Raw genomic sequence first — 24066 nt, forward strand, 5'->3', positions numbered from 1 at the left:
TTAAGGGTCCCGGGTTGGATTCCGGTCAAGGGCGTGTATCTTGGTTGTGGGCATATCCCCAGTGGGGGGTGTGCATTCTCTCTCATTGATGTTTCTGGCTCTCTATCCCTCTCCCTTCCTCTCTGTAAAAAAATCAATAAAATATACAATTTTTAAAAGAAGAACAGAAGGCCCTGCCCTGCCCTGGCCAGCATGGCTCAGTTAATTGAACGCCATTCAAATGACCAAAAAGTCACTGGTTCAATTTGGTCAGGGTACATGCTCAGGTTTTGGTCTCAATCCCCATAAGGGGTGGGCAGGAGGCAGCTTATCCATATTTCTCTCTCTCTCCCTTTCTCCCTCCTTTCTTTCTAACATATTTAAGAGAGAGAGAGAGATTGTGGAACGAACCAGAGCAACAGAGGCCAGGCCCGGAGCAGCCAGGCCCGAAACAGCTTGCTCCTCGCCTGTACCTGCCCACGGCTGCCTCTCAGACATGGCTGGAAACTTTTGCGGGAACTTGAGGGTCTGCTGAATCAAGTGATGAAGGCTTAGATCTGGATGTGTTGAGTTAGTATAGCGCTGGGGTGTTGATCTGTGAGTGCCTTGGGTGGGGCCTGGATGAGGCTGGTTGACCTATTTGAAAATGTCTTTTGTGTGAAGTGTATCATTGGGCATGTGGAGGTATTATTGATATGAGAAAATGCTAAGTAACAGATTTACTATCTGAAAAGGGATTTACTATCGGGGAAAGGGAGGGAGGAAGAGACTGAACATAAACTGTGCACCTATGGATGAGGACAATGGGGGATGGGGAGGGGGCAGAGGGTGGGGTGGGAACCTGGTGGAGGGAGGAAGAAATGAGGAACCTTTGTAATAATATGAACAATAAAGATTGATTTAAAAAAAAAAAAAAAAAAAAAGAGAGAGAGAGAGAGAGAGAGAGAGAGAGAGAGAGAGAGAGAGAACAGATGGCCTGGTACAGAATAAGAATCTATACACCGGAGAAATTTTCTTATGGAGAAATTCTTTTCAAATTTCTATTAAGCACCTATCATGTACTTTTCTAGGCACTGGGGACATAGCAAGGAACAAAACAAGCAAAAATCTTTGCTCTCTTGGTCCTGGCTTCTGGTGAGGGCACAATCCTATCTGTATAATAAAAGCCCCGAATGACCGGTCGACCAGTTGCTATGATGCGCATTGACCAACGGGGGCAGATGCTCAACGCAGTTGCTGCCACCTGGTGGTCAGTGCACTCCCATGGCTCAGCTGACTAAGATGAACAGTGCTCCCACAGTGGGTGGATCCCGGTAGAACACCCCCCCCCCCACACACACACACCAGTGCATGAATCCCCTGAACGGGACCTCTAGTAAACAAAATAAATGAGTACAGACATACCTTGTTTTTATTGTGCTTTGCTTTATTGTTCATATTGCATTTTTCCTTTTCTTTTTTATATTTTTTATTGATTTTATAGAAAGAGGAAGGAAGATGGAGAGAGAAAGATCAATTGGTTGTCCCCTGCATACCCCCTATTGGGGATCGAGCCTAAGACCCCAGGCATGCACTCTGACCAGGAAATCAGACCAACAATCTCTCAATGCACAGAATGTCACCCAATCCAGCGTTTTTCAACCGCTGTTCCGCGGCACACTAGTGTGCCGCGAGATGTTGCCTGGTGTGCCGTAGGTGCAGACAAGACAAGAATTTTATAATTTTTCACTATTTTGTTTACTTAATATTTCATAATAAAGTAATTATAAAATACTTTCTTTGTGTTTATTTGATTCCTATTCAAGAGAATTACTTTATATATAGTCAATATAGGCACAGAGTTAAATTTTTTAACATTTTCTAATGGTGGTGTGCCTCATGATTTTTTTCATGAAACAAGTGTGCCTTTGCCCAAAAAAGGTTGAAAAACACTGACCCAATCAACTGAACTATACCATTCATGCCTTGCAAGGCGTTTCAGGCCATAAAAACTGCCCTGGGGGTGGGGGAGGGTCTTTATCCCTGGCCCCAGGACAGATCATCGGATATGACCTAGGGACCCCCAATACCTGGGGACCTTCCTGTAAGCCCATGAAGGGAGGCAGAACCATATCTGCAAGCAAAGATCCCAGAAGGTTATAAAAAGTGAAGCCCTCTGCATGTTTCTTCACTCAGATTTGGAAATTATTCCTTGAGTCCACTAGTGTCAATAAACGGGGTCCCTCCCTTTCTCTAGGAAGTGTGCTTGGTATTTCTTTGGTCTTCTGCAACAAGGACAATAAAGTATTTTTTAAATTAGGGCATGTACATTTTTTTTTTTAGGCATAATGCTATCATACACTTAATACAGTGTTTCCCCGAAAATAAGACATCCTCCGAAAATAAGACTTACTTACAGGTTTTCTTCTGAGTGAAATATAAGGCATCCCCCCGAAAATAAGTCCCCCCCGCCCCCTAGGCTAAACATGAGAGATTTGGTCCACTGATTCTGAAAGAAATGGAGTCACAAGAAATTCACCAAGAAATTCAGGAATTGGATTGTTATGATGATGTTCCAGAAGATGATGACATGATTGTCATTGAATAAATGAGTAAATTCTTGATACTGTAGGATTCACAGTTTGTCTGGTTTGTGTTGACAACTACTGTACTACCATATACAGGTAATAAATTTCCTTGATTTTCATTTAACAATAAATGTGTACCGTATTCTTCTTCATGGAAAGGACATCCACTGAAAATAAGACCTAGCGCATCTCTGGGAGCAAAAATTAATATAAGACACTGCCTTATTTTCGGGGAAACAGGGTAGACTACAATATAGTGTAAACATAACTTTTACATGCATTGGGAAACCAAAAAATTCCTTGACTTACTTTATTGCTGTATTCACTTCATTGTGGTGGGCTGGAATCAAACCCACAATATCTCTGTGGTATGCCTGTATGTTTAATAAGGTGACACGTGTTAAAGAGAAAAATAAACCTGGGACGGGGGTCAAGGAGAGGAAGGAAGAATGTGAGATTAAATAGGATGTTCAGAAAGGCCTTGCTGAGGAGGTGACATTGAATTAAAGACTGGAAGAAGGTTAGGGAGGGAACTATTCCTGAGGGAAGGGTGTTCCAGGCAGAAGGATCAACCAGTGGATCCTCGGAGGCCAATGGGCAGAATAAGGAAAAGAGAGGAGATTTGGTTTGAGAGATAACTAGAGCCAGATCACGTAGAATATATGAGCCATGAGGAGGACTGTGGCTTTTACCCTGAGTGGGATGGGAAACATGGAGTGTTCTGAACAGAGGGTTATGATCTAATTTAGAGAAAATACTCTTACTTCCAGCTCCTCCTCCAACACCCCAACCTCAAAAGCAAGTTATATCACCCAGTAGGGAACAAAAGCTCAGACTTTGGATAGGTTGGCCTAGGTTCAGATCTACACAATTTAGATATGTGATCTTGGATTTTGGCTTTCTGTGCCTCTGCTTCCCTGACCGTGGATGGTGGTAATTCCTACCTCAAAAGGTACGGGGTATAAAGTGGTAAGTACAGTCCATGGCACAAAGCAAGTACACAAATGTCTATGTTGCTGTAAATAAATAAAAATTCCCATACCCCTCACCCCCCCCAAAAAAAATTCCCATAACCCGGTGAGGAAATTATCATTGCTATCCCCTTTTTACAGATGAGGAAACTGAGGTTCAGCGGATACAAGTCTGTTGGAGCCAGGATTTGGCTAGGTATCCTAGCTTCAGAGTTAAGGCCCTCCCTTGCTTTGTCCCTCATCTAACCTCCCTTTGACCTTAGACAAATTCACTACTCTGGGCTTCAATTTCCCTGCTGGTAAAGTGCTTGGCTTTTGTGGTATTGAACACATTTTTTCGAAACAATCAAGTAATATTATGTACCCTCATTTAACAGGTGACAAAATGAGCCCGGGTGGGGCGGAAGCCACTCGTTCAAGGTAACACAGCTGGGAATTGGCAGAGGTGGGTCTCAAACTCACACATCCCTGGGATCCCCAAGTCTTTGGAACGCTGCTGGACTTGTCCCCGAAAGTTATAAGAGGCTTGATTGGTCACTCAGAGTGTAGGGAGGTTAGATTAGTCGCGGGGTTCTAGGGAGGGGCCCCACTGCCCCTCAAGCAGGACCCCAGGGGGCCTACACCTCACCAGGATCAGCTTGCGGCGCTGGGACTCCATCCCTCCGCGGGAGGGGACGGGGACAGACGAGGCCCCGCCCTACGCCCCCTACGCCACGTCCTGTGGGCGGGGCCTCGGGCTTCCCCGGAGGTGGAGTATCGGTTAACCACTGTGTGGACTGGAGATCCGCGGGCCGGAACCGCGAGTCGGGGATCCCCCGCCACACCCCTCTTGGGATTTAAAGGGCCAGGAGGGGAAGTGTCGGGCCGAAGTCCGAGCTGAGGGAGCGGGCATGAGACGCTGCCCGTGCCGCGGGGGTGTGAACGAGGCAGAGCCCGGGGCGCTGCCGGCAGCGGGGGCCCGCATGGGGCTGGAGGCGCCGCGAGGGGGGCGGCGGCGGCAGCCTGGGCAGCAGCGCCCGGGGCCCGGCGCCGGGGGCCCGGCGGGGCGGCCGGAGGGGGGCGGGCCCCGGGCCGGGGCCACGGGGTCCTGCCTCCACTCTGAATGCGAGAAGGCCAGCCTGGGGCCTGAATCGGGCACAGACAGACCGACCGAGCCTGAAGCAGCCGGGCTCGGAGCGGAGAAAGAGCGGCCCAGTCAGAAGACGGAGCCAGACCGGTCCAGCCTGCGGACACATCCAGAGAGGAGCAGCCACTGGTCAGAGCCGGACACCTCCGGCCCCTGCACGGAGGAGACTGGCACAGATGGATTTTGTTCGGACCCACGCAGGCCTGGCCTGCAGGCTCGGCCACAGAGGGCCAGGCTCTGGACACATCCAAGCGTTGATGTGGCCTGGACAGAGTCAGAGATCCATGGGTCACAGACCCAGCCAGAGAGGTCCAAGCCCTGGACGGACCACCCCTGGACCCGCCAGAAGAGCGCTAGCCTTCAGACTCAGCTGGAGGGGGCCTGGCAGGAACTGTACCTCGATGGCTCCGGGACACAACAGGATCCCGAAGGCCCCTGGACATCGTCTCACACTGGTGACTCCCAGATACAACAGGACACTGAAACAACCTGGAGACGGGTTGGCACTGATGGTTTCCCAACACCACAAGCTACTGATGGCTTCCGGACACAGCCTGGCACTGATGGGGCACAGACACAAGATACTCAAGGACCCCAGACACAGCCCGGGACACACTACTCTTTGGGGGAGCCCAACCAGGATGGCCTGTTAGCGGAACCAGAACCTGGACATTTGGGGACTCACCTGTACTCTCACCTGGGGTATAACTCCCTGACCCCTGTGCCCCGCCTCATCATCACTCCTGAAACCCCTGAGCCTGAGGCTCAGCCAGTGGGACTCCTCTCCCGGGCTGAAGTGGGCAGTGGAGGCTTCTCCTCCGCCTCCTCTTTCGACGAGTCTGAGGATGACGTGGTGGCCGGGGGTGGAGGTGCCAGCGACCCTGAGGACAGGTCTGGGGTGAGTGGGACCCATCTTGCCCTTAAGCCACATCCCTCCAAACCCCTATTCCCCTGCCTTTGCTTTGAGAAGTTCTCTAGCACCTATCAGCAATTTCATCTCCAGGTACTTCTTCCATCCATTTACCTTCTCCCTCTGACAGCCGGGTTACTACTAACCCTCTGCTGGGACCCTCCTCCTAATCCTCCCACCCCTCACCCACTGTCTCCCCTCTCCCCCTCATCCACTGCCTCCAGTCCTGAAGTCTCAGATGGATAGCCACTGGACTTTATGCCCAGGAATCATATGATGGTGTGAGCTGGTGTGTGTGTGTGTGTGCACATTTTTTTTCAGCAAGGGTCCATGACTTCTGTTGGACCCTCTGAACTGTGAAGTGTGACCCCAAAATCTGAACAGCAATAGTATAGGGGGACAAATGTGGGCTACCCCACATTTCTTAGTCTGGGGCCTGTGGCTGTCTTAAGGCGTCCTGAAACTTTACCACCCTTAGCTCATTCACTTTTGTAGGGTGTGAGCCCCCACCCAGATTTTATTAGATTCTCAAAGGGCTGTGTAAACCCAAAATGCTCAGGGACACACACACACACCCAACCTAGCCAGGGACCCTTCAGTCTCTCCATTGTCCCCAGATCCCCAGGGGGCCCTTGGCAGATTCTTGTTTACAGCCGCCCCCCTCCCCCCCAGCGTGGGTGCGGCTCTCTGCTGATGAATCAGGAGGGCTGGCAGGGCAGGTTCAGGAGAGAGTCAGCAGAGTCAGGTGTGAGAGCCTCCCATGGGCCCGCCCACTTGGTAGTCCCATTGTTTGGGGCCCATGGCTGGAGTCCACCCGAGCCCCCCTCACCCCACATGCCTCCCTGAAGTACATGCTCACACATGTGGCCACAGGTGTGAAAGACAGACCTGCCTCAGCCTGCCTATGCCAGAGCAAAAGAGTTGACCCATGGGCTGTCTGCCATTGCTGTTCCCTCTGCCTACTCTCACCTCTGGCATCTCAGAACACCTGAGCTGGAAGTGGGTGAAGAAAAAACCATTCATGCCCAGCCCTATAGGAAGCTTCTTGCTCGTATTAACTCATTTAATTCTCATACAGCAGCCTTAGGAGGTAAGTGCTATTCTTGTCTCATTTTAGAGGTGAAGTTGAGGCACAGACAAGAGGTCAAAGACACTTGTCCAAAGTCACACACCTTGGAAGATACAGAGCTGAGATTCAGATCCTTACTAAATATAGCACTTTTCTAAGTGCTTTATATGTATTAACTCTTTAAAATATATATATGGATTTCAGAGAGGAAGAGAGAAGAGGGAGAGATTGGAGCATTAATGAGAGAGAATCATTGATTGGCTGCCTCCTGCATGCCCACTACAGGGGATTGAGCCCTGACCATGAATTTAACTGTGACCTCCTGGTTCATAGGTTGATGCTCAACCACTGAGCCACGTTGGCTGGACTGTATGTTAACTCTGAATTCCTATAACAGCACTGTAAGATTGGGATTATTATTATTTCCATTTTACAGATCAGGAAACTGAGGCCTACAGTGGTGAAGTCACTTGCTTAGGTTGGCCAAGTCTGGTTGGAGCCAGACCTGAGGATTTTTAAAATATATATATATTTTATTTTATCTTCCTCCCTTTTAGAGAGGAAGGGAGAGGGAGAGAGATCGAGCCTGCAGCCCAGGCATGTGCACTTGGTCAGAATCGAACCTAGGACCCTTCAGTGCGCAGGTTGATGCTGTATCCATTGAGTCAAACCAGCTAGGGCAAGACCTGAGGATTTTAACTCAATTCTGGCTGAGTTTAAAACTCAGTTATGTTTGTTTGTTTATTTATTTATTTAATCCTCACCCAAGGAGTGAGGGTATTTTTCCACTGATTTTTAGAGTAGAAGGGGAGAGAGTGAGAGGAGAGAAACATCAATATGACATTGACACATGGATTGGTTGCCTCCTGTACATGCCTTGGCCAGGGGTGGGGATGGAACCTGCAACCCAGGTACATGCCCTTGACCAGGAATGGAACCTGAGACCCTCCGGTGCCCAGGCCAATGCTCTTACCACTGAGCCATGTTTGCCAAGGCTAAAACAGTCATTTTAACCCTTTCTGTGTGTGGATCCTCCCTAATTTACTTTCCTCCAGGTCTCCTGCCTCCAGCTTTTTCTCATTCTTCCAGAATCTTCCTCCATAGCCCACCACTGATCAACTTTTGAACTTTGCCTGCTCCAGCGCCTCTGAAGGCTCCCCAGGGCCTTGCTGATAGCAATCAGGAGTCCAGTACTGTGTTCAGAGCTTCCTGTCTCCAGGCTCCTTCCCATGTTCAGCTTCCCTTCTCCCCCCACCCCTGCTGTAACAAAGCGAAGTACACACTGTTCCTCGAACACCCTGCCGCCATCCTGCCTCCACTCATTGCTCAAGCTGTTCCTGCTGCGCAGAATACCCTTGCTTCCTTCTCTCTTCATTTTGAAATCCCATCTGACCTTAAAGCTTCACCTACTTTCTTCTTTTTCTCCCTCCTCCTTTCTCACATCCATTCCGTCCTCCTACACAGACAACAAACAGTCCCTGCACCTCTACAATGTGTCAGGCCCTTTGCTGGGGACACAGCAGAGATCAAGACACACCTCATGGAGCTCTCAGGGCCAGGAAGGGGACAGACCCCACCCCCAGGCTGTGACAGCTCAGAGTGGTCAGGCTGGGATAGAGGAAGCCCAGAGGGTTGTGGGAATGCAGAGGAGGTGACTGGTCAGACCTGGGGTATCAGAGAGGGCTTCCTGAAGGAGGGGGCATGTGAGCTGAGACCATCATGAAATCATCTGAGAAAGCTAACCTAGCCATCAGATCTAAGAAAAAAGAGAAGATATGAAATCTGCTTATGATTTAAAAAATAAAAATAAATGGGTGCAACCAACCTCCTTCGATCCCAGCAACATTTTTGGAGCACCTGTTGTGTACCAGGCCATAGGCTGGGGCACAGTCATAATCATGACAACTCAGTCCCTGCCCTCAGAGCTTGTTAGCAGGGTTGCAGACAGGCCTTTGGGGGATCTTGTAATTACTGGAGTAAGTGGGCTTGGCTCACCCCAAGCCTAGGTCAGAGGGGCGTCAGACCAGAGGTAGAAAGAACTGTGTTTTAGGCGAGTGACTACATCCCTCTGAGCCTTTGTTTCTTCCTCTGTAGCTGAGTCAAGAATTCTCCTGGGGTTGTATGTTTAGGATTAAGTAGGTTATGGCACACTGAGTCTTTGTCATTATGCCTGGAATGTTCCAGGTGCTTAGTAAACAGGAACCTTTATTAATCACCTCCTCTCCTCTCCTGTGAGCTGGAGGGGGTAGGGGCTAGGGAAAAGGTCTTCCTGAATCCTGCAGTCCAGCACCCTGACTGCTTGACCTTCCCACCTCAATTAGATGTCTGCTGGGAGCTGGGCTCTGAGGGGTTGGGAGAGAGCATGCCCTTGATCCTGGGATGGTGGGGGATAGGAGGGATGAGCGCACAGCCTCTCTGGAGATGTTCCATTCTCCCACTGGAGCTAAGGGTCTGCTGTGTGCTTGGAGCAGAGAATGCATTTGTGTGTGTGCACAAGTGAATCAGACACACAGTCTCAAGAAGCGCTTAGCTGAGGCAACATGATACAACTATCTCCATGTTACAGATGAGGACACTGGGCCCGGTGAGGGAAAGTAACTTGCCCAGGGTCACTCTCACATAAAGAGCAGAACTGTTTGCGTCTCTGATTTTCTATTATTATACTCTCTATCTGTTCTCTGCTTCTGTCTGTTTCTTTCCCTGCCATTACTTCGTATCTGTCTCCCTTTCTGTGTTTCCTAGTAACTCAGTGTCTATCTGTGTTATTCAGAATAGGTCAGGATTTGCTGTAGTAATAAACAACCCAAAACTTAGTGATTTGGAGAAGCAAAGGTTATCTTTGTTCATCCTTCATGTTGACCATGGTCAGTGGTGGGTGAGGGAGCTGAGGAAGCCTCCATTTCTCTTTCCGCTCTTTCTACAATAGGGAAAAGAACATAGAAAAACACAGTGGCTTTAAGGTTCCCACCCAAAAGTGACACTTCTGTTCATATTTCATTTGCCACAGCAAGTCAGTAACTCCATGTTTAAGAGGGAGGGACAAAAAATAAAAAATAAAAAAATAAAATGCAGGGACACGTCCAGCATGGCTCAATCTACCTATGAACCAGGAGGTCATAGGTTGATTCTCAGTCAAGGCACATGCTCGGGTGCGGGCTCGATCCCCATTGTGGGGTGTGTAAGGCAGCTGATCAATGATTCTCTCTCATCATTGATGTTTCTCTCTCTCTCTCTCCCTCTTCCTTCCTCTCTGAAGTCAATTAAAAAAAAAAAAAAAGAGCGCAGGGATGTGCCTGTGAGGGGAAGGGCTGAAGCTATTGGGTGAGAGCTCATGACAGCTGCATCTCCGTCTCTGTCCATGTCTCTCTGTCTCTGTCGTCACTTTATCATCTGTCTCAGTTTCTTCTCTCTGTGAGGTGGCCTCCATTCATCAGCCCCTGCCTCTGTCATTTTCCCTGTAAGGTCTCACTTGGTTGTTGGACAGAAATGAGGCTTCCGAGTTTTTGGTATGTGTATGTATGTTGGGGGAGGCTTGCGGGTTGCTTGGTACTGCAACAAAAACAGGCCTATCTTTACTCTTTGGAGGACAGAGAGACACAGATGCAAAGGAAGTGATGACAGGAAGAAATGGACAGAGACTCTTCCCCACCTTTGTGGAGGCCTTTGAGGGATATTGTGATTATTGGAGTAAGTGGGCTTGGCTCACCCCAACCATCTTGGGGGCATTGATCTCAGGAAGCCCCTTGACCTTGGAAAGGTCCCAGGTCCACCTTCATTCCCTTTCATGGCAATATCTGCATTCCCTTCCCTTCTCGGCCTCAGTCTTGACCCCACCCTGCTCTGCCCCTCACAGAACAAATCCTGGAAGAAGCTGAAGACAGTTCTGAAGTATTCGCCCTTCGTCGTCTCCTTCCGAAAACACTACCCTTGGGTCCAGCTGTCCGGACATGCTGGTGAGAGCAGAGGCAGTGGAGGGCAGGGGGCAGACAAGGCTGGGCAGAGACGCCGCCGAACTGGGGACAGAAAGCTACAGAGCTACTCCCTGTGGTTTAGTTTCCCGGTCTGTGAAATGGGCTTTGTGACAGCCCCTCCTCATGGGGTTGTTATTGGAAGTGCTTAGGCCTGGGCTGGGCGATTTATACATCAGAGTTGAGGGCTGCTCCCTGTTATCCCAATGGTGTGTGTGTGTCTGTGTGTCCTTGACCCTGGGGACAGAGGGCCTAGACTTAAATCCTAGTTCTTCTTTTTATTTGTGAGTGACCCTGGGCAAGTGACTTTCCCTCACTGGGCCCAGTTTGCTCAACTGTAACATGGAGATAATTGCTCTCCCTTGCAGAGTTAACTGAAGGGTTAAAATAAAAATGTATATTGAGACTGAGACACAGGCCCCTCGTGTATGGAAATTATCATTCCCTGTCCTTGCCCCATGTCCAGAGCTTAGTAGGCCCTCAATAAACACCAGCTGTAATAGTTTCTTCCCAGGGCCTAGCACAATATCTCTGGCACAATGCCTAGCATATGCCTAACATATAGATTTTTTTGTAAAGGTCTAGATAATAAGTAAACTACTCAACTTTATGGTGGCTGCATGAAAGTAGCCATAGATAATACATAAACATGTGTGCCTGTGTCTCAATAAGACTTTATTTACAAAATTGGGCAGTGAGCTTGATTAAACAAACCTTACCCAGCAGCAAAGAGAGACAGTAAGAGAACTCATCTGCCTTATTCATCCTTAGATCCGAGTCAGAGAAAAGGCAAGGCCCCCTCAAACTGTAAACACAGGCTTGCTATCAGTATGTGTTCTAGTTACTATTACTGAGTTTAACATAATTCAAAAAACCCACAAAACTCAAAACTTAGTGGTAGTTAAAAAAATTAGTGAAATAGAAGTACCATATTATTCCCCTCATAGGTTTGGGGTTGGGAATTCAGACAGGGCCTGGCAGGGATGGCTTGTTGCTACTCTATGGTATCTGGGAACTCAGTTAGGACAACTTGAAGGCTGCAAGCTGGAAACTTTTGGAGGGCTATTCACTCACATGCCTGGCAATTGATATTGACTATTGGCTGGGTCTCATTTGGGACTCCTGGCTGAAAAGCCTGGTTGTGGCTTCTTCATGTAGCTGCTTGGGCTTCCTCACAGTACGGTGGCCTTGAGAAGTAACTTTTTTAATGTGACAGCTCAGGACGGCAAAGACAGGCTTTTCAGTCAGGAGTCCCAACAAAGTGGAAGTTGCATCTCCTTACTTGACCTAGACTATGAGGTCACACAGTGTTGCTTCTGCCATAGCCTCCAAGATTCAAGGGGAGAAGAATGAGATTTCACTTCTTGCTAAGTATTGGCAACATTCTAGAAGAGTATGCGGGACAGGAACTATTGTACCATCTTTGGAAAATATAACCTGCCTCAGTAAGAATTGTAATTCTAATCTATACCAAGGGCCTGCATGGTCCAAGAAATGTCAGATTTATAAATTAACTTAAATAGGCCCCAGAAGCAAATGCATATCTGCTCTGGAGAGTTAGGTTCTGGACTCAGAGCTCACAAAAATTCCCACAGCTTATTGTGAACATATAAAACAAAGGATGACACAATCTGCTGTGAAGAGGACTTTGTCTAAACAAAGAGCAGAAATATCTCTTCCTTTGCAACCCCTGGCCATGATTTTGAGAATTGCAGGGAAGGCGAGAAAGTGCTGTAGACCTGCCAGGCAAAATGACAGTGTCCAGGGTCTGATATATATAAGGATACGGGGATTCTCTTGCTGATACAGTTTCTGACTCTCATTGATTGTTCTGCTCACAGGGAACTTCCAGGCAGGAGAGGATGGCCGGATTCTAAAGCGTTTCTGTCAGTGTGAGCAGCGCAGCCTGGAGCAGCTGATGAACGACCCCCTGCGGCCTTTTGTGCCAACATACTATGGTGTGGTGCAAAGAGATGATCAGGCCTTCAACCAGATGGAAGATCTCTTGGCGGACTTCGAGGGCCCCTCCATCATGGATTGCAAGATGGGCAGCAGGTGGGTTCAGGGACAGCCCTGAGGCAGGGGTGGAGGGTCAGGAGTGGGCATTTTCACCCCATTGATTTTTAGAGAGAGTGGAATGCAGAAAGAGAGGGAGGGAGGGAGGGAGGGAGGGAGGGAGGGAGGGAGAGAGAGAGAGAGAGAGAGAGAGAGAGAGAGAGAGAGAGGGAGAGAAGAAGAAGAAGAAGAAGAAGGAGAAGGAGAAGGAGAAGGAGAAGGAGAAGGAGAAGAAGAAAAGGAGAAGGAGAAGGAGGAGAAGAAGAAAAGGAAAAGGAGGAGGAGGAGGAGGAGGAGGAGGAGGAGGAGGAGGAGGGGAAGGAGGAGGAGGAGAAAGGAAGGAAGGAAGGAAGGAAGGAAGGAAGGAAGGAAGGAAGGAAGGAAAGAAAGAAAGAAAGAAACAAACAAACATTGGTGGAGAATCCAAGATGGCTGCACAGGTAAACACCTAGCCGCAGCCGCACACAACAATTTCAATAAAATACAACTAAAATATAAAATGGACATTACCCAGAACTACAGGAAAGTTGATTGACTGGAAATTCCACAACAAGAAGCAAGGAGAAAACCAGAAAGAAGAGCGGAGGAGCTGTAAAAGCCTAAGGTATGGAGACATGCCGCACCTGCGGAGAGGACGGAGCCGGAGAGGAGGGAGGCTGAGTGCCTGGCTGGCGTTCCCTAGCGGGAAGGAGATAAAAGCTCCGACTCTGCTGGGCCCCAGTTCCGACTGCTCTGAACACCAGTTCTAGGCCAGACCCCAGGGACCCAGGCTCATCCATAGGGAGCTGGGCTGTAAGGCGGAACCCTGGGGAAGTGGCGAAAGGAGGTCCCGGAGGCTCGCACATTGCGGGCAGAGAAGGGACGGTTGGCTGTGCCGTGGGACTGCCCTGGCAGGAAGGAGACAAAAGTTCCGGACTGCTCTGAACGCCACCTCCAACTCCACTTCCAACTGAACTGAACCCCAGTTCCAGGCTCATTGGGGGAGAGCCTAGACTGTTTGGTAGCAGGCGAAAATCGAGGGCACCTTTCTCTCAGAGGTGCTTGCAACAAGTACTGAAGGACCCTGGGGATTACTGAGACTCAGGAACCGCATAGGGCGGAGCTGACAGAAGCCAAGGCTGTAGGCTCCACCCTGAAACCCCGCCCCATCAGGAAAGCTGCGAAAATGCTGAGACAACGAAATAGATCACAAACGAAAGAAATGGAGGACAAAAAGCAACTGGATATAGAGTTCAAATCTACGCTTATAAGGTTTTTCAAGAATTGTTGAGAAAAGGTCGATAAGACCTATGAGGATATGAAAAGGAATCAACTAGAATTAATAAGGAATCAACAAGAAATGATAAGGGATCAACAAGAAATAAAGAATACATTGTCTGAAATAAAAAATATTCTACAGAGTCCTAAAAACAGAATGGAAGATCGCAAGAATCAAGTCAAAGATTGGGAACATAAAGAGCCAGAAGACACTCCTCTGAAGAAGCAAGAAGGCAAGAGAATCCAGAAAATTGAAGATAATGTAAGAAACCTCTGGGACAACTTCAAGCGAACCAACATCAGAATTATGGGGGTCCCAGAAGATGAGAGAGAGCAAGATATCGAAAACATACTGAAAGAAATAGTAACAGAAAACTTCCCCACCTGGTGAAAGAATTAGACTTACAAGTCCATGAAGCACACAGAACTCCAAACAAAAGGAATCCAAAGAGGACCACACCAAGACAAATCATAATTAAAATTCCAAGAGCAAAAGACAAAGAGAGAATATTAAAAGCAGCAAGAACAAAGCAGGTAGTTACCTATAAAGGAGCACCTATAGGATTGTCAGCTGATTTCTCAACAGAAACCATGCAGGCCAGTCAGGAATGGCAAGAAATATTCAAGGTGATGAATAGTAAGAACCTATAGCCAAAGATAATCTACCCAGCAAAGCTATCACTCAGAATAGAAGGCCAGATAAAGGGCTTTACTGATAAAAAAAAAGCTAAAGGAGTTATATGAATTGCTGAAGGGGTTTCTTTCAGAAGAGAAAGTAAATAAAGATAAAAATTATGAACAGCAAATACGTAACTATCAACAAGTGAATCTAAAAACCAAATTTAAAAAATCTGAACAATATTAACCGTTGAATATAATAGAATCAGAGGTATGGAAGGGGAGTGAACTGACGATTCTTGGGGAAAAGGGGAGAGGGGGGTGTGGGAAGAGACTGAACATAAACTGTGCACCTATGGATGAGGACAATGGGGGGTGGGGAAAGGGCAGAGGGTGGGGTGGGAACCTGGTGGAGGAAAGCAATGGGAGAGGGGGGGAAGGAACATTTGTAATAATATGAACAATAAAAATTTATTAAGAAAAAAGAAAAGAAAAAGAAACATTGATTGGTTGCCTCCCGCAGTGCCCTGACCGGGACCTGGGATAATTGAACCTGCAACCTAGGTACATGCCCTTGACTAGGAATCGAACCCGAGACCATTTGGTGTGTGGGCTGATGTTCCACCACTGAGCAACACCAGTCAGGGCAGGATGGGCATTTTTTAAGTTAGTGCCAAGTCAGCCTTTTTCTTTTTCTTTTCTTTTTTTGTAATTTTTTATATGCTCTGGATATAAGTCTTTTACATACCTACGCACACATTCTCCAACCTCCCATTTCACTCTCTTAGTACTGTCTTTTGATAAAGAGAATACTTTTAATTTAGTCCAGTTTGTCAACTTTTTTCATTATGGTTGGTAGGTTTGTGTTGTTGTTTTTCATTTATTTATTTATTTATTTATTTATTTAATTTTTGTTGTTGTTTTTCTAATATATTTTTATTGATTTTATAAAGAGGAAGGGAGAGGGAGAGAGAAAGAAACATTGATGATCGAAACATTGATGATGGCTGCCTCCTGCTGGAGATCCAGCCCACAACCCGGGCATGTGTCCTGACCAAGAATCAAACCAGCACCTTTGGTGCACGGTAGAATGCCCAACCAACTGAGCCACACTGGGCCGGGGAGCGCTTTGTGTTTCAGAAATGCCCACGGTGTCACATCCTCTGTGTCCCAGGACCTACCTGGAGGAGGAGCTGGTGAAGGCTCGGGAACGGCCCCGGCCCCGCAAGGACATGTATGAGAAGATGGTGGCTGTGGACCCCAGGGCCCCCACCTCTGAGGAGCATGCCCAGGGTGCCGTCACCAAGCCTCGCTACATGCAGTGGAGGGAGACTGTGAGCTCAACCTCCACCCTGGGCTTCCGCATTGAGGGCATCAAGGTGAGGTCCAGGGGCTGCTAGCCTGTCGCTTGAGGACTGTATCTAGGCAGGGCTACTCAGGGAGCACGGGTGTCAGGAAAAACAGGAAAGAGAGTAGGAGACTGCAGAAGATGAAAAGATGGGGCTAGGAGAGGTCCTGCTCCTCTCACCCCCACATCCATCATCCCTCTGCCTGAGCATCTTGAGTCGCCTTCTTTCCTCCCATGGCCCTGTCCTAGTCTGGCCCTGTCTTCTGCTCAGCCTCCTCTGATCATCATCCAACACATCAGCTGGAGCGATCCTTTTTCCCCCTTAGGGAGATTTTTCTCTTTCCTTTCTTCCTTTTTTTTCCTTTTTGTAAATTAAATCTAATTTTTTAAATAAGTAGTCACACCATTCAAAAGTCAAAATTATGTTATAAAGGGTGTGCAGAGGAAATCACTCTGCTGACCCTGTGGCTGTCCTTCCCATTCTGTCCCTCTCTCCACCTCACCCCACACCTACTCTCAGGGAATCACTTTATAAGTTTCTTATTTCTCTTCCTGCAAATGCACACAAATGCAATTGTATATCCTAAAAATTCCACCCTTTTTTTTTTTTTTTAAATATATTTTATTGATTTTGTACAGAGAGGAAGGGAGAGAGATAGAAAGCCAGAAACATCGATGAGAGTCATCGATCAGCTGCCTCTTGCACACCCCCTACTGGGGATATGCCCGCAACCAAGGTACATGCCCTTGACTGGAATGGAACCCGGGTCCCTTCAGTCCCCAAGCCGACTCTCTATCCATTGAGCCAAACCGGTCTCGGCAATTCATACCTTCTTGACACAAAAGATGGCATATCATCTCATAGAGAGTTTCCTCTTCCTCTTCCTTTTTTTTTTTTTTTAATTTTTTAAAAAATATATATATTTTATTGATTTTTTACAGAGAGGAAGGGAGAGAGATAGTTAGAAACATTGATGAGAGAGAGTTATCGATCAGCTGCCTCCTGCACGCCCCCTAATGGGGACGTGCCTGCAACCAATGTACATGCCCTTGACTGGGATCGAACATGGGACCCTTCAGTCCGCAGGCTGACCCTCTATCCACTGAGCCAAACCGGTCTTGGCTTTTTTTTTTTTTTTTTTTTCTTGAACTGTAATAGCTTTTTGTGGATGTGCCATAGACTCCTATAGATGGCCACCCGGGTTGCTTCCATTTTTTGTCATTACAAACAACACCTCAATGGATCACTTAGAACAACCAGTAAGGCATTTTGCAAGCATGAGATTTAGCTGTAGACTAGATTCCCAGAAGCAGGACAACTGAGTCAATGATGAAATGCATTGGGAATGTTGCTAGAGGTTGCCGAACCCATTCCATAAGTGTATTATTGTGCATTCCACCAGCAATTTTTGAGAGTGCCTCTTTCCCCATAGCCTCCCCGGATAGAAGTCTATCCGGGTGTGTCATTTTCCTATTTGAAACTCTTCAGTGGCTCCCTAGAGCCCTCAAGAGATGTTCCCTGACCTAGAGGGCCCTCCACCATCTAGCCTCATTCCTCATCCCTCTCTTCCTCCTTGTTTACCTTCAGGCTACAGTGAAGCTTCATTTCCTTGAAAGGGTCCTGGCCTCTGCACCTTCTGTTCCCTCTGGCAGGACTGTTCTTCCCTCTACTGTTCCCTCAGTTGGCTTCCAGTCATTTTTCTGTCTTTCCACTTCATCCACACCTCCTCATAATTCCCTTACTCCTTCATTATTCTTTTTAAAAATATATATATTTTATTGATTTTTTACAGAGAGGAAGGGAGAGAGATAGAGAGCCAGAAACGTCGATGAGAGAGAAACATTGACCAGCTGCCTCCTGCACATCCTCCACCGGGGATGTGCCTGCAACCAACGTACATGCCCTTAACCGGAATCGAACCCGGGACCTTTCAGTCCGCAGACCAACGCTCCACCACTGAGCCAAACTGGCCTCGGCTCCTTCATTATTCTTATCTCCCTTTGTGATGTTCTTATTCAATATCTGTCCCCCTCATCTGACTGTGTCTGTCCTGTTACCACCATGTTAGCAATGCCCACCTGGTACCTGGCACAGTATGACAGTACAACTCAAGTGGTCCTCTCAGAGATTAAAAATAACATTAGTCTCATTTATTGAGTGCTTGCTTACTATGTGCCAAGCACTGTGCCATGCATCCTACATACCCAGTCTCCTCTATTCTAAACAGCTTTAGCACAATTCCTGTTTCCTAGATGAAGAAACTAAGGTTGAGACAGATAAAGTGACTTGTTTAAAGCCACCCAGCTAGGAAGTAGCAGAGTCACAATTCAAAGCCAGATTTACCCCCTCCAGAACACATCTGGCTAGACTGGCTCAACCAGGGGGTGCAGGTTAGACTTGGGAGGACTAGCTGCTCAGGAGCGTGACTTGGGGCTGGGTTAATCTGAGCTGGGCAGGTGGGCTGGCTTCTGTGAACAGCAGGTGAATGTGGAGGCAGGCAGGTGGCCCCAGGAAGTGCCTGGGGCTGGTTGGTGTCGGGCATGGGAAGGAAAGCTATGACACTGGACCTTCAATCTTTGTCCTGCAGAAAGCTGATGGGACCTGCAACACCAACTTCAAGAAGACACAGAAGCTAGAGCAAGTGACAAAGGTGTTGGAGGACTTTGTGGATGGGAACCTTGGAATCCTGGTGAGTGGGACACCCGTGCCCCCGACTTAGCAGTTCAGGGCCACCACCGTCACTGTTGCCCCTGTGTTTTGCTTAGGGCTGAGGTTGGCTGGTACTGGGTGGTGCTGCTCACCATCTGGGTCAGTGGGTGGCTGGCCGGAGCTGGATTTCTAGGATTGCCTGCCCCTGTGTCTGGTAGCCTCGGGTGATGACTCCTCCCCTTGTCAGGCTAGTCTGGGCTGTTCTCACAGTGGAAACCCGTGGCCAAGAGAACAAACGGAAATGCAAAGCCTCTTGATGGCTAAGACACCCTCATTTCTGCCATGTTCTGTTGGCCAAAGCAAGTTATGACCAAGCCTAGAGTAGAGGGTAACAGACTCCACCTCTTTATGGGAGGAGCTGCTGGGAGTTATGGGTATTCATGTATTCTACTAACCTTACCCTTGTCTGTGCCACCCCTATGTTTCCAACCTCACCTCCCGTTTTCCCCATGGCTCCCCTTTTTCCATCCTGGTCGGGTATGGGATGAGGCCAGATCTCAAGATGGGTAAGGACCCACAAAGTCCCTGTGCTAACCAAGAAACTCTCCTCCTCAAACAGAGAAAGTACGTGGCACGCCTAGAAGAACTCCGAGAAGCTCTGGAGAACTCCCCCTTCTTCAAGACCCATGAGGTGTGAGCCCCGGCCCCCAGGGGAGCAGAGGGTCCTGTGTATGTGTGAGGTGGAGGTGGGTTGGGGTCCAGGTTGCCCTGAGGAAAAATCACTGGCAGAATTAAGGCTAAAGCAGTTTAAAAGGAGACCTATGTTTTGGGGTTTGCCTTTTCAGAGTAGGCAGCACAGGGGATTTCAGGGAGCATGGTCTCAGCCAGGTGGCCTGGGATGAGGCTGGCTCTGCTCTGTGACCTCTCAGGCCTCAGTTGCCTCCTAAGATAGGGAGGAACCATATCTTCCTTACAGGCTGCTTCCTTACAGGTGTGAGACTAGCAACTGTTGAACACCATTTGGAGCATAAAAGCACATTTAACCCCTACCTCTTACAATTACTTTATAATCATAATTTACAACTAGAAGCCCTGCACATGAATCTCTGCCAGCTGCCCCGCCCTCCTGTAGATCCCCTCTACCTCACTCCAGCAGGCTAGTCTGGGCTGTTCTCACTGTGGAAGCTGCCCTGCCCCCTCGTGTAGCTCTCCGCCCCACCCTCCTGCTGATCCCCACCCTCCTGCTGATCGCTGATCTGGTCTGTATACCTCAGGGCGTAATGGATAATTAGCATATTCCTCTTATTATATAGGATTGTTGTTACCTGAATTCCTTGTTCAGTGGCTCTCTCCCTCCCTCCCGCAGCAGCCTGTCTCTTTGAAAGGGCTCCTTCCTCTCTTTGGGGCTGTCTCAGAAAGTCTGGGAAGTGGTGACAACATCCTGTGCATCCTCTCCTCCCCTCCTCTGTCCAAGCTCTTCCCTCCCCAGGCCCAAGCCCTCCACCTTCTCCTGGCTATCACTAACTTCTGGGAGAGCCCTGATCTGGGAGTCAGGCTGGCCTGGGTTTGGACCCCAGTTCTGCAGGCCTATCTACTGATCTGCAGGATGGAATAACGGAGCGCCTGCCTCCTAGGCAACCTGAAGGTTAAGGGATTAATACAGGGACAGTGCAGCCCATAGTAAACCTTCAGTATGTGCCAGCTGTTACTGCCATGTCTTTTGTCAAACGTCACCCTCATTGTCATTGTCACGGCCTTTGGGCTTTACACACAAGTCTCAAAGAGGAGGCCTGGGGAGCTCATCTCATCTGTCCTGGTGCTTGGTTTTACCTGCTTGGTGACTTAACTTTTAAAAAAAAATATTTTTTTATTGATTTCAGAGAGGAAGAGAAAGGGAGAGAGATAAACATCAATGATGAGAGAGAATCACTGATTGGCTGCCTCCTGCATGCCCCTTACTGGGTATCTAGCTGGCAACCCAGGCATGTGCCCTTGACCGGAATCAAACCCTGTGCCTTTCAGTCCGCAGGCCAATTCTCTATTCACTGAGCCAGCTAGGGCATGACTTTACATTTTAAAAGACAAGTTGCTGGCCAAAACTGGTTTGGCTCAGTGGATAGAGTGTCTGCCTGCAGACTGAAAGGTCCCAGGTTCCATTCTGGTCAAGGGCATGTACCTTGGTTGCGGGAACATCCCCAGTGGGAGGTGTGCAGGAGGCAGCTGATCAATGTTTCTCTCTCATTGATGTTTCTAACCCTCTATCCCTCTCCCTCTCTGTAAAAAAATCAATAAAATATATTTTAAAAAAATAAAAAATAAAAAATAAAGGTAAAAGATGAGTTGCCAACATTTAAAACGTGGGCCTTCCCACCAAAATCAGGGTTTCCAGTTTCCCTTGGCACATTGGGAGATGTGGCAACACCAGGCCACTCGCCACATGCCAACAGCCGTTTAGAGCAGGCGGCATCTGCTTCTCCTCAGAGGCGCCCACTTGCCTGCCCCATCATCTAGGTTCCCTGGCTCCGGGGAGTGCAGTTTGCAGTTGGTTAGGAACAGGGAAGGGTGTGCAAATGTGGACTTAGATGAAGGCAAGGAAACTGCTATTTCTCATTAGAAAAACAAAACCAGCATCTCTGAGGGCTGCATCCCAACCTCACAGGCATGTGGTAAGTGTGTAGATCAAAGAATGCTGCCAGTGATCCCAGGAAGTAGTGCTGTGTATCATCCCCCCTTCCCCCCATTCTATAGATGAGGAAACCGAGGTTTGGAGAAAGGAAGCCACTTGTCTGGGGTTATCAGCAGCAATTCGCAAGTGGAAAGCATGCACTACTTTCTTAGTCCCCACCGGCTCTTCTGATCCATTCAGGATCTTGCAGGCATTCGAGTTGATGCTCAGTTTGAAGAACAATACCAGTTAACATGTGTTGTGCATTTGCTATTTTGCAAGTGTTCTAAGTGTTTTATATGAATAATTCATACATGTAATGTGCACAGCAACCTTACAGGTAAATGGTACTATTATTCCATTATTCCCACTTTGTATATTGGGAGGCAGAGTCAGAGAGGTTAAGCCACCTGCCCAAGGCATAACAGAGCCAGGATTTGAACTCAGGCAACCTGGTTCCACAGTACATGAGGTCAGCCACCCTGCTCAGATGCCCCTTGGGGAGGAGACACTGGCCAGTGCTTTGCCCCTAACCTCCTGTCTGCCTCCCTGCAGGTGGTGGGCAGCTCTCTTCTCTTTGTGCATGACCACACTGGCCTGGCCAAGGTTTGGATGATCGACTTTGGCAAGACAGTGGCTCTGCCTGACCATCAGACACTCAGCCACCGGCTGCCCTGGGCCGAGGGTAATCGTGAGGACGGCTACCTCTGGGGCCTGGACAACATGATTCGCCTTCTTCAGGGGCTGGCCCAGAGCTGACCTGCTTGCCTTCTGCGAGGATTCTTTATTGGATGGTATCCAGCTGGCTGGAGGAGGCCTGAGGGGTGCAGGGGCCTGAGTTCAGCCACGGAGGCACACCACTCAAGCCCAGTGTGGAAGATCTGAAGGGCCCTGTAGACCAAGTAACACCCAGCCCTTTCATGATCCAGGGGTTGTAAGGACTGGAGAGGGGACATGACATGGCTGGGGCCCACTGTGGGTCAGAACCAGACAGGGTCCTCTGACCAGCCAGGAAGGTTCCAGAGGGGCTGCTGGAGGCCACAGCTAACCCATACATCCTGAAAGAACACCATTCAGATGCTGTGGCTACTGGCCTGACACATGCCTGTCACGGCAGGAATGACTGATCACTACTCCTTGTCAGCCCCCTCCGGCTACAGGCTGGCTCTGATGCCAGGGACCAATCCGCTTCATCTGTGGTGCCCCAGGACCAGACCTCATTTGTGAGCCAATGAGGAGCTGCCTGTCTGCCTGGGAGCATGATGGTCCCACCTCTTCTTCTGGGGGCCCTTCAGGTGCTGAGAAGGGTATGACACCATGGGACCGGCCTGAGAGCTGATGCTGCTGAGCAGAGCCCATTCACCCTGTCCTGTCCTCCCATGGCCTCATGGGATCCTTCCTGCTCCTGGGAGAGCTTTGCTGACCGGCTGCAGACCAAAACCACGGCCACATCCTGTGCCAGCACTGACCAGCACCACCTCATTCCTCTGGCACCACCTCAGCTTTGGGACTTCCTCCCCTTACCCTGTTAGGTCCCCTTCCTCCCTGCTGACTGAGGTGCAGGGGCAGGGAAGGGCTCGGGAACCAGAGCTGCCTTCCTTTGGTGGCCTGCACCCCACGGCCCCTGCGTGAGAAGTGCCCTGCTGAGTCAGAGGCTGAGAGTGGTGGGGCTGCTCGCTGTGACGCCAGGCTCACAACCTGGTCCAAACCAAAGCCCCTCTTCCCTCTCCTCCTGTACTTGTAACTGGCCTCCTGGCCCTCAGGGCTGGGCTGGGAGGACAGGCAGCTCTCTTTCTGGGTCAAAACTCTAATGTATCTTCCAGGGCTCAGGGGGCCTGTTCCTTTTCTATGGACCTTTATACTTATTTATATAAGAGAGACAGGTAGTTGTTAGATGGGGCAGTGCTGGGGAACAGGAGGCAACTTCGCTTCACTGCCTTCCCCCCACGACGACCCCTAATAAACAGAACATTCAAAGCCAACTTTGTGGATTTTTTTTTTTTAACCTGGCGAGTATGGGCTCAAAGCTCAGGACAGTGATGGGTTTGGGGTACAGATGAAGGCTTAGAGTGTTCACTGAGCTGCTCCTCTTGGGCCTCACTGCTGGATAAGGCAGGATAACTGTGGTGACCAAGACAGTGCCCACCCTCCCAGGACAGTTCACCAGAGGGCCAGTCACTGCTGTCAGGGCTGCGAAGGGGAAGTGCAGGTGGAGGGATTAGGGCTGGGATTGAGGATTCCCCTCTTCTGGTTAGAAACACTAAACTACAAAAACAAAAAGCACTATACTTATACCATATAGTCTCTCTAAAGCCCCTTTGTACTGAAGACACGGCAGCCATCAACACTGATCTGTTCTTCCCCTTTCTGAGGGGAGGCAACAGGTATTCATTAAACTAATCTCTCTCTAAAACTATGTATCTAGCCAAAACCGGTTTGGCTCAATGGATAGAGCGTCGGCTTGGGGACTGAAAGGTCCTGGGTTCGATTCCGGTCAAGGGCATGTACCTTGGTTGCAGGCATATCCCCAGTAGGGGGTGTGCAAGAGGCAGCTGATCGATGACTCTCTCTCATTGATGTTTCTCTCTATCTCTCTCCCTTCCTCTCTGTACAAAATCAATAAAATATATTTAAAAAAAAAAATAAATAAAACTATGTATCTACTTATCTAGATACTAGTGCCCCTGTGCCTGAAATTCGTGCACATTAAAAGGGAATTAGAGGAAATGTTTTAATATTGCTATTTGCCCTTTTTCTATAATAGAAGTGTCAGAGATTAAAGAAAATTAGTAAAATGCATATGAAAATCTCCCTCCTGTCAGAGTCTGGGGCACACCATAGGACCCAGAGTCAAGTCCCCGCCCACTTGCGTGCGCCTCAAAA

General features: G+C 48.7%; 1 protein-coding gene across 1 annotated transcript; it reads left to right on the top strand.

Moving 5' to 3' along the window:
* The first annotated feature begins 4265 nt into the window (after window positions 1-4265).
* On the top strand, window positions 4266-23828 carry ITPKC (inositol-trisphosphate 3-kinase C). Its single transcript, XM_084860942.1, has 7 exons — window positions 4266-5541; window positions 10476-10575; window positions 12432-12645; window positions 15695-15899; window positions 18457-18558; window positions 19138-19209; window positions 21739-23828. Exons 1-7 carry the CDS (start codon window positions 4408-4410, stop codon window positions 21940-21942), a joined length of 2031 nt encoding a protein of 676 aa, XP_084717068.1. The 5' UTR covers window positions 4266-4407; the 3' UTR covers window positions 21943-23828.
* The last annotated feature ends 238 nt before the right edge of the window (window positions 23829-24066 follow it).

This window comes from Pipistrellus hanaki (assembly GCF_964339955.1).
Source record: "Pipistrellus hanaki genome assembly, chromosome: 15".
Classification (NCBI taxonomy): domain Eukaryota; kingdom Metazoa; phylum Chordata; class Mammalia; order Chiroptera; family Vespertilionidae; genus Pipistrellus; species Pipistrellus hanaki.

Excerpts from the sequence above, each read along its gene's own strand:
- ITPKC (XM_084860942.1), top strand. The coding sequence starts at position 4,408 with ATGAGACGCTGCCCGTGCCGCGGGGGTGTGAACGAGGCAGAGCCCGGG. Across the intron at positions 18,559-19,137 it reads ATGGGAACCTTGGAATCCTG|AGAAAGTACGTGGCACGCCT; the intron begins GTGAGTGGGACA and ends CTCCTCAAACAG. Across the intron at positions 19,210-21,738 it reads CCTTCTTCAAGACCCATGAG|GTGGTGGGCAGCTCTCTTCT; the intron begins GTGTGAGCCCCG and ends GCCTCCCTGCAG.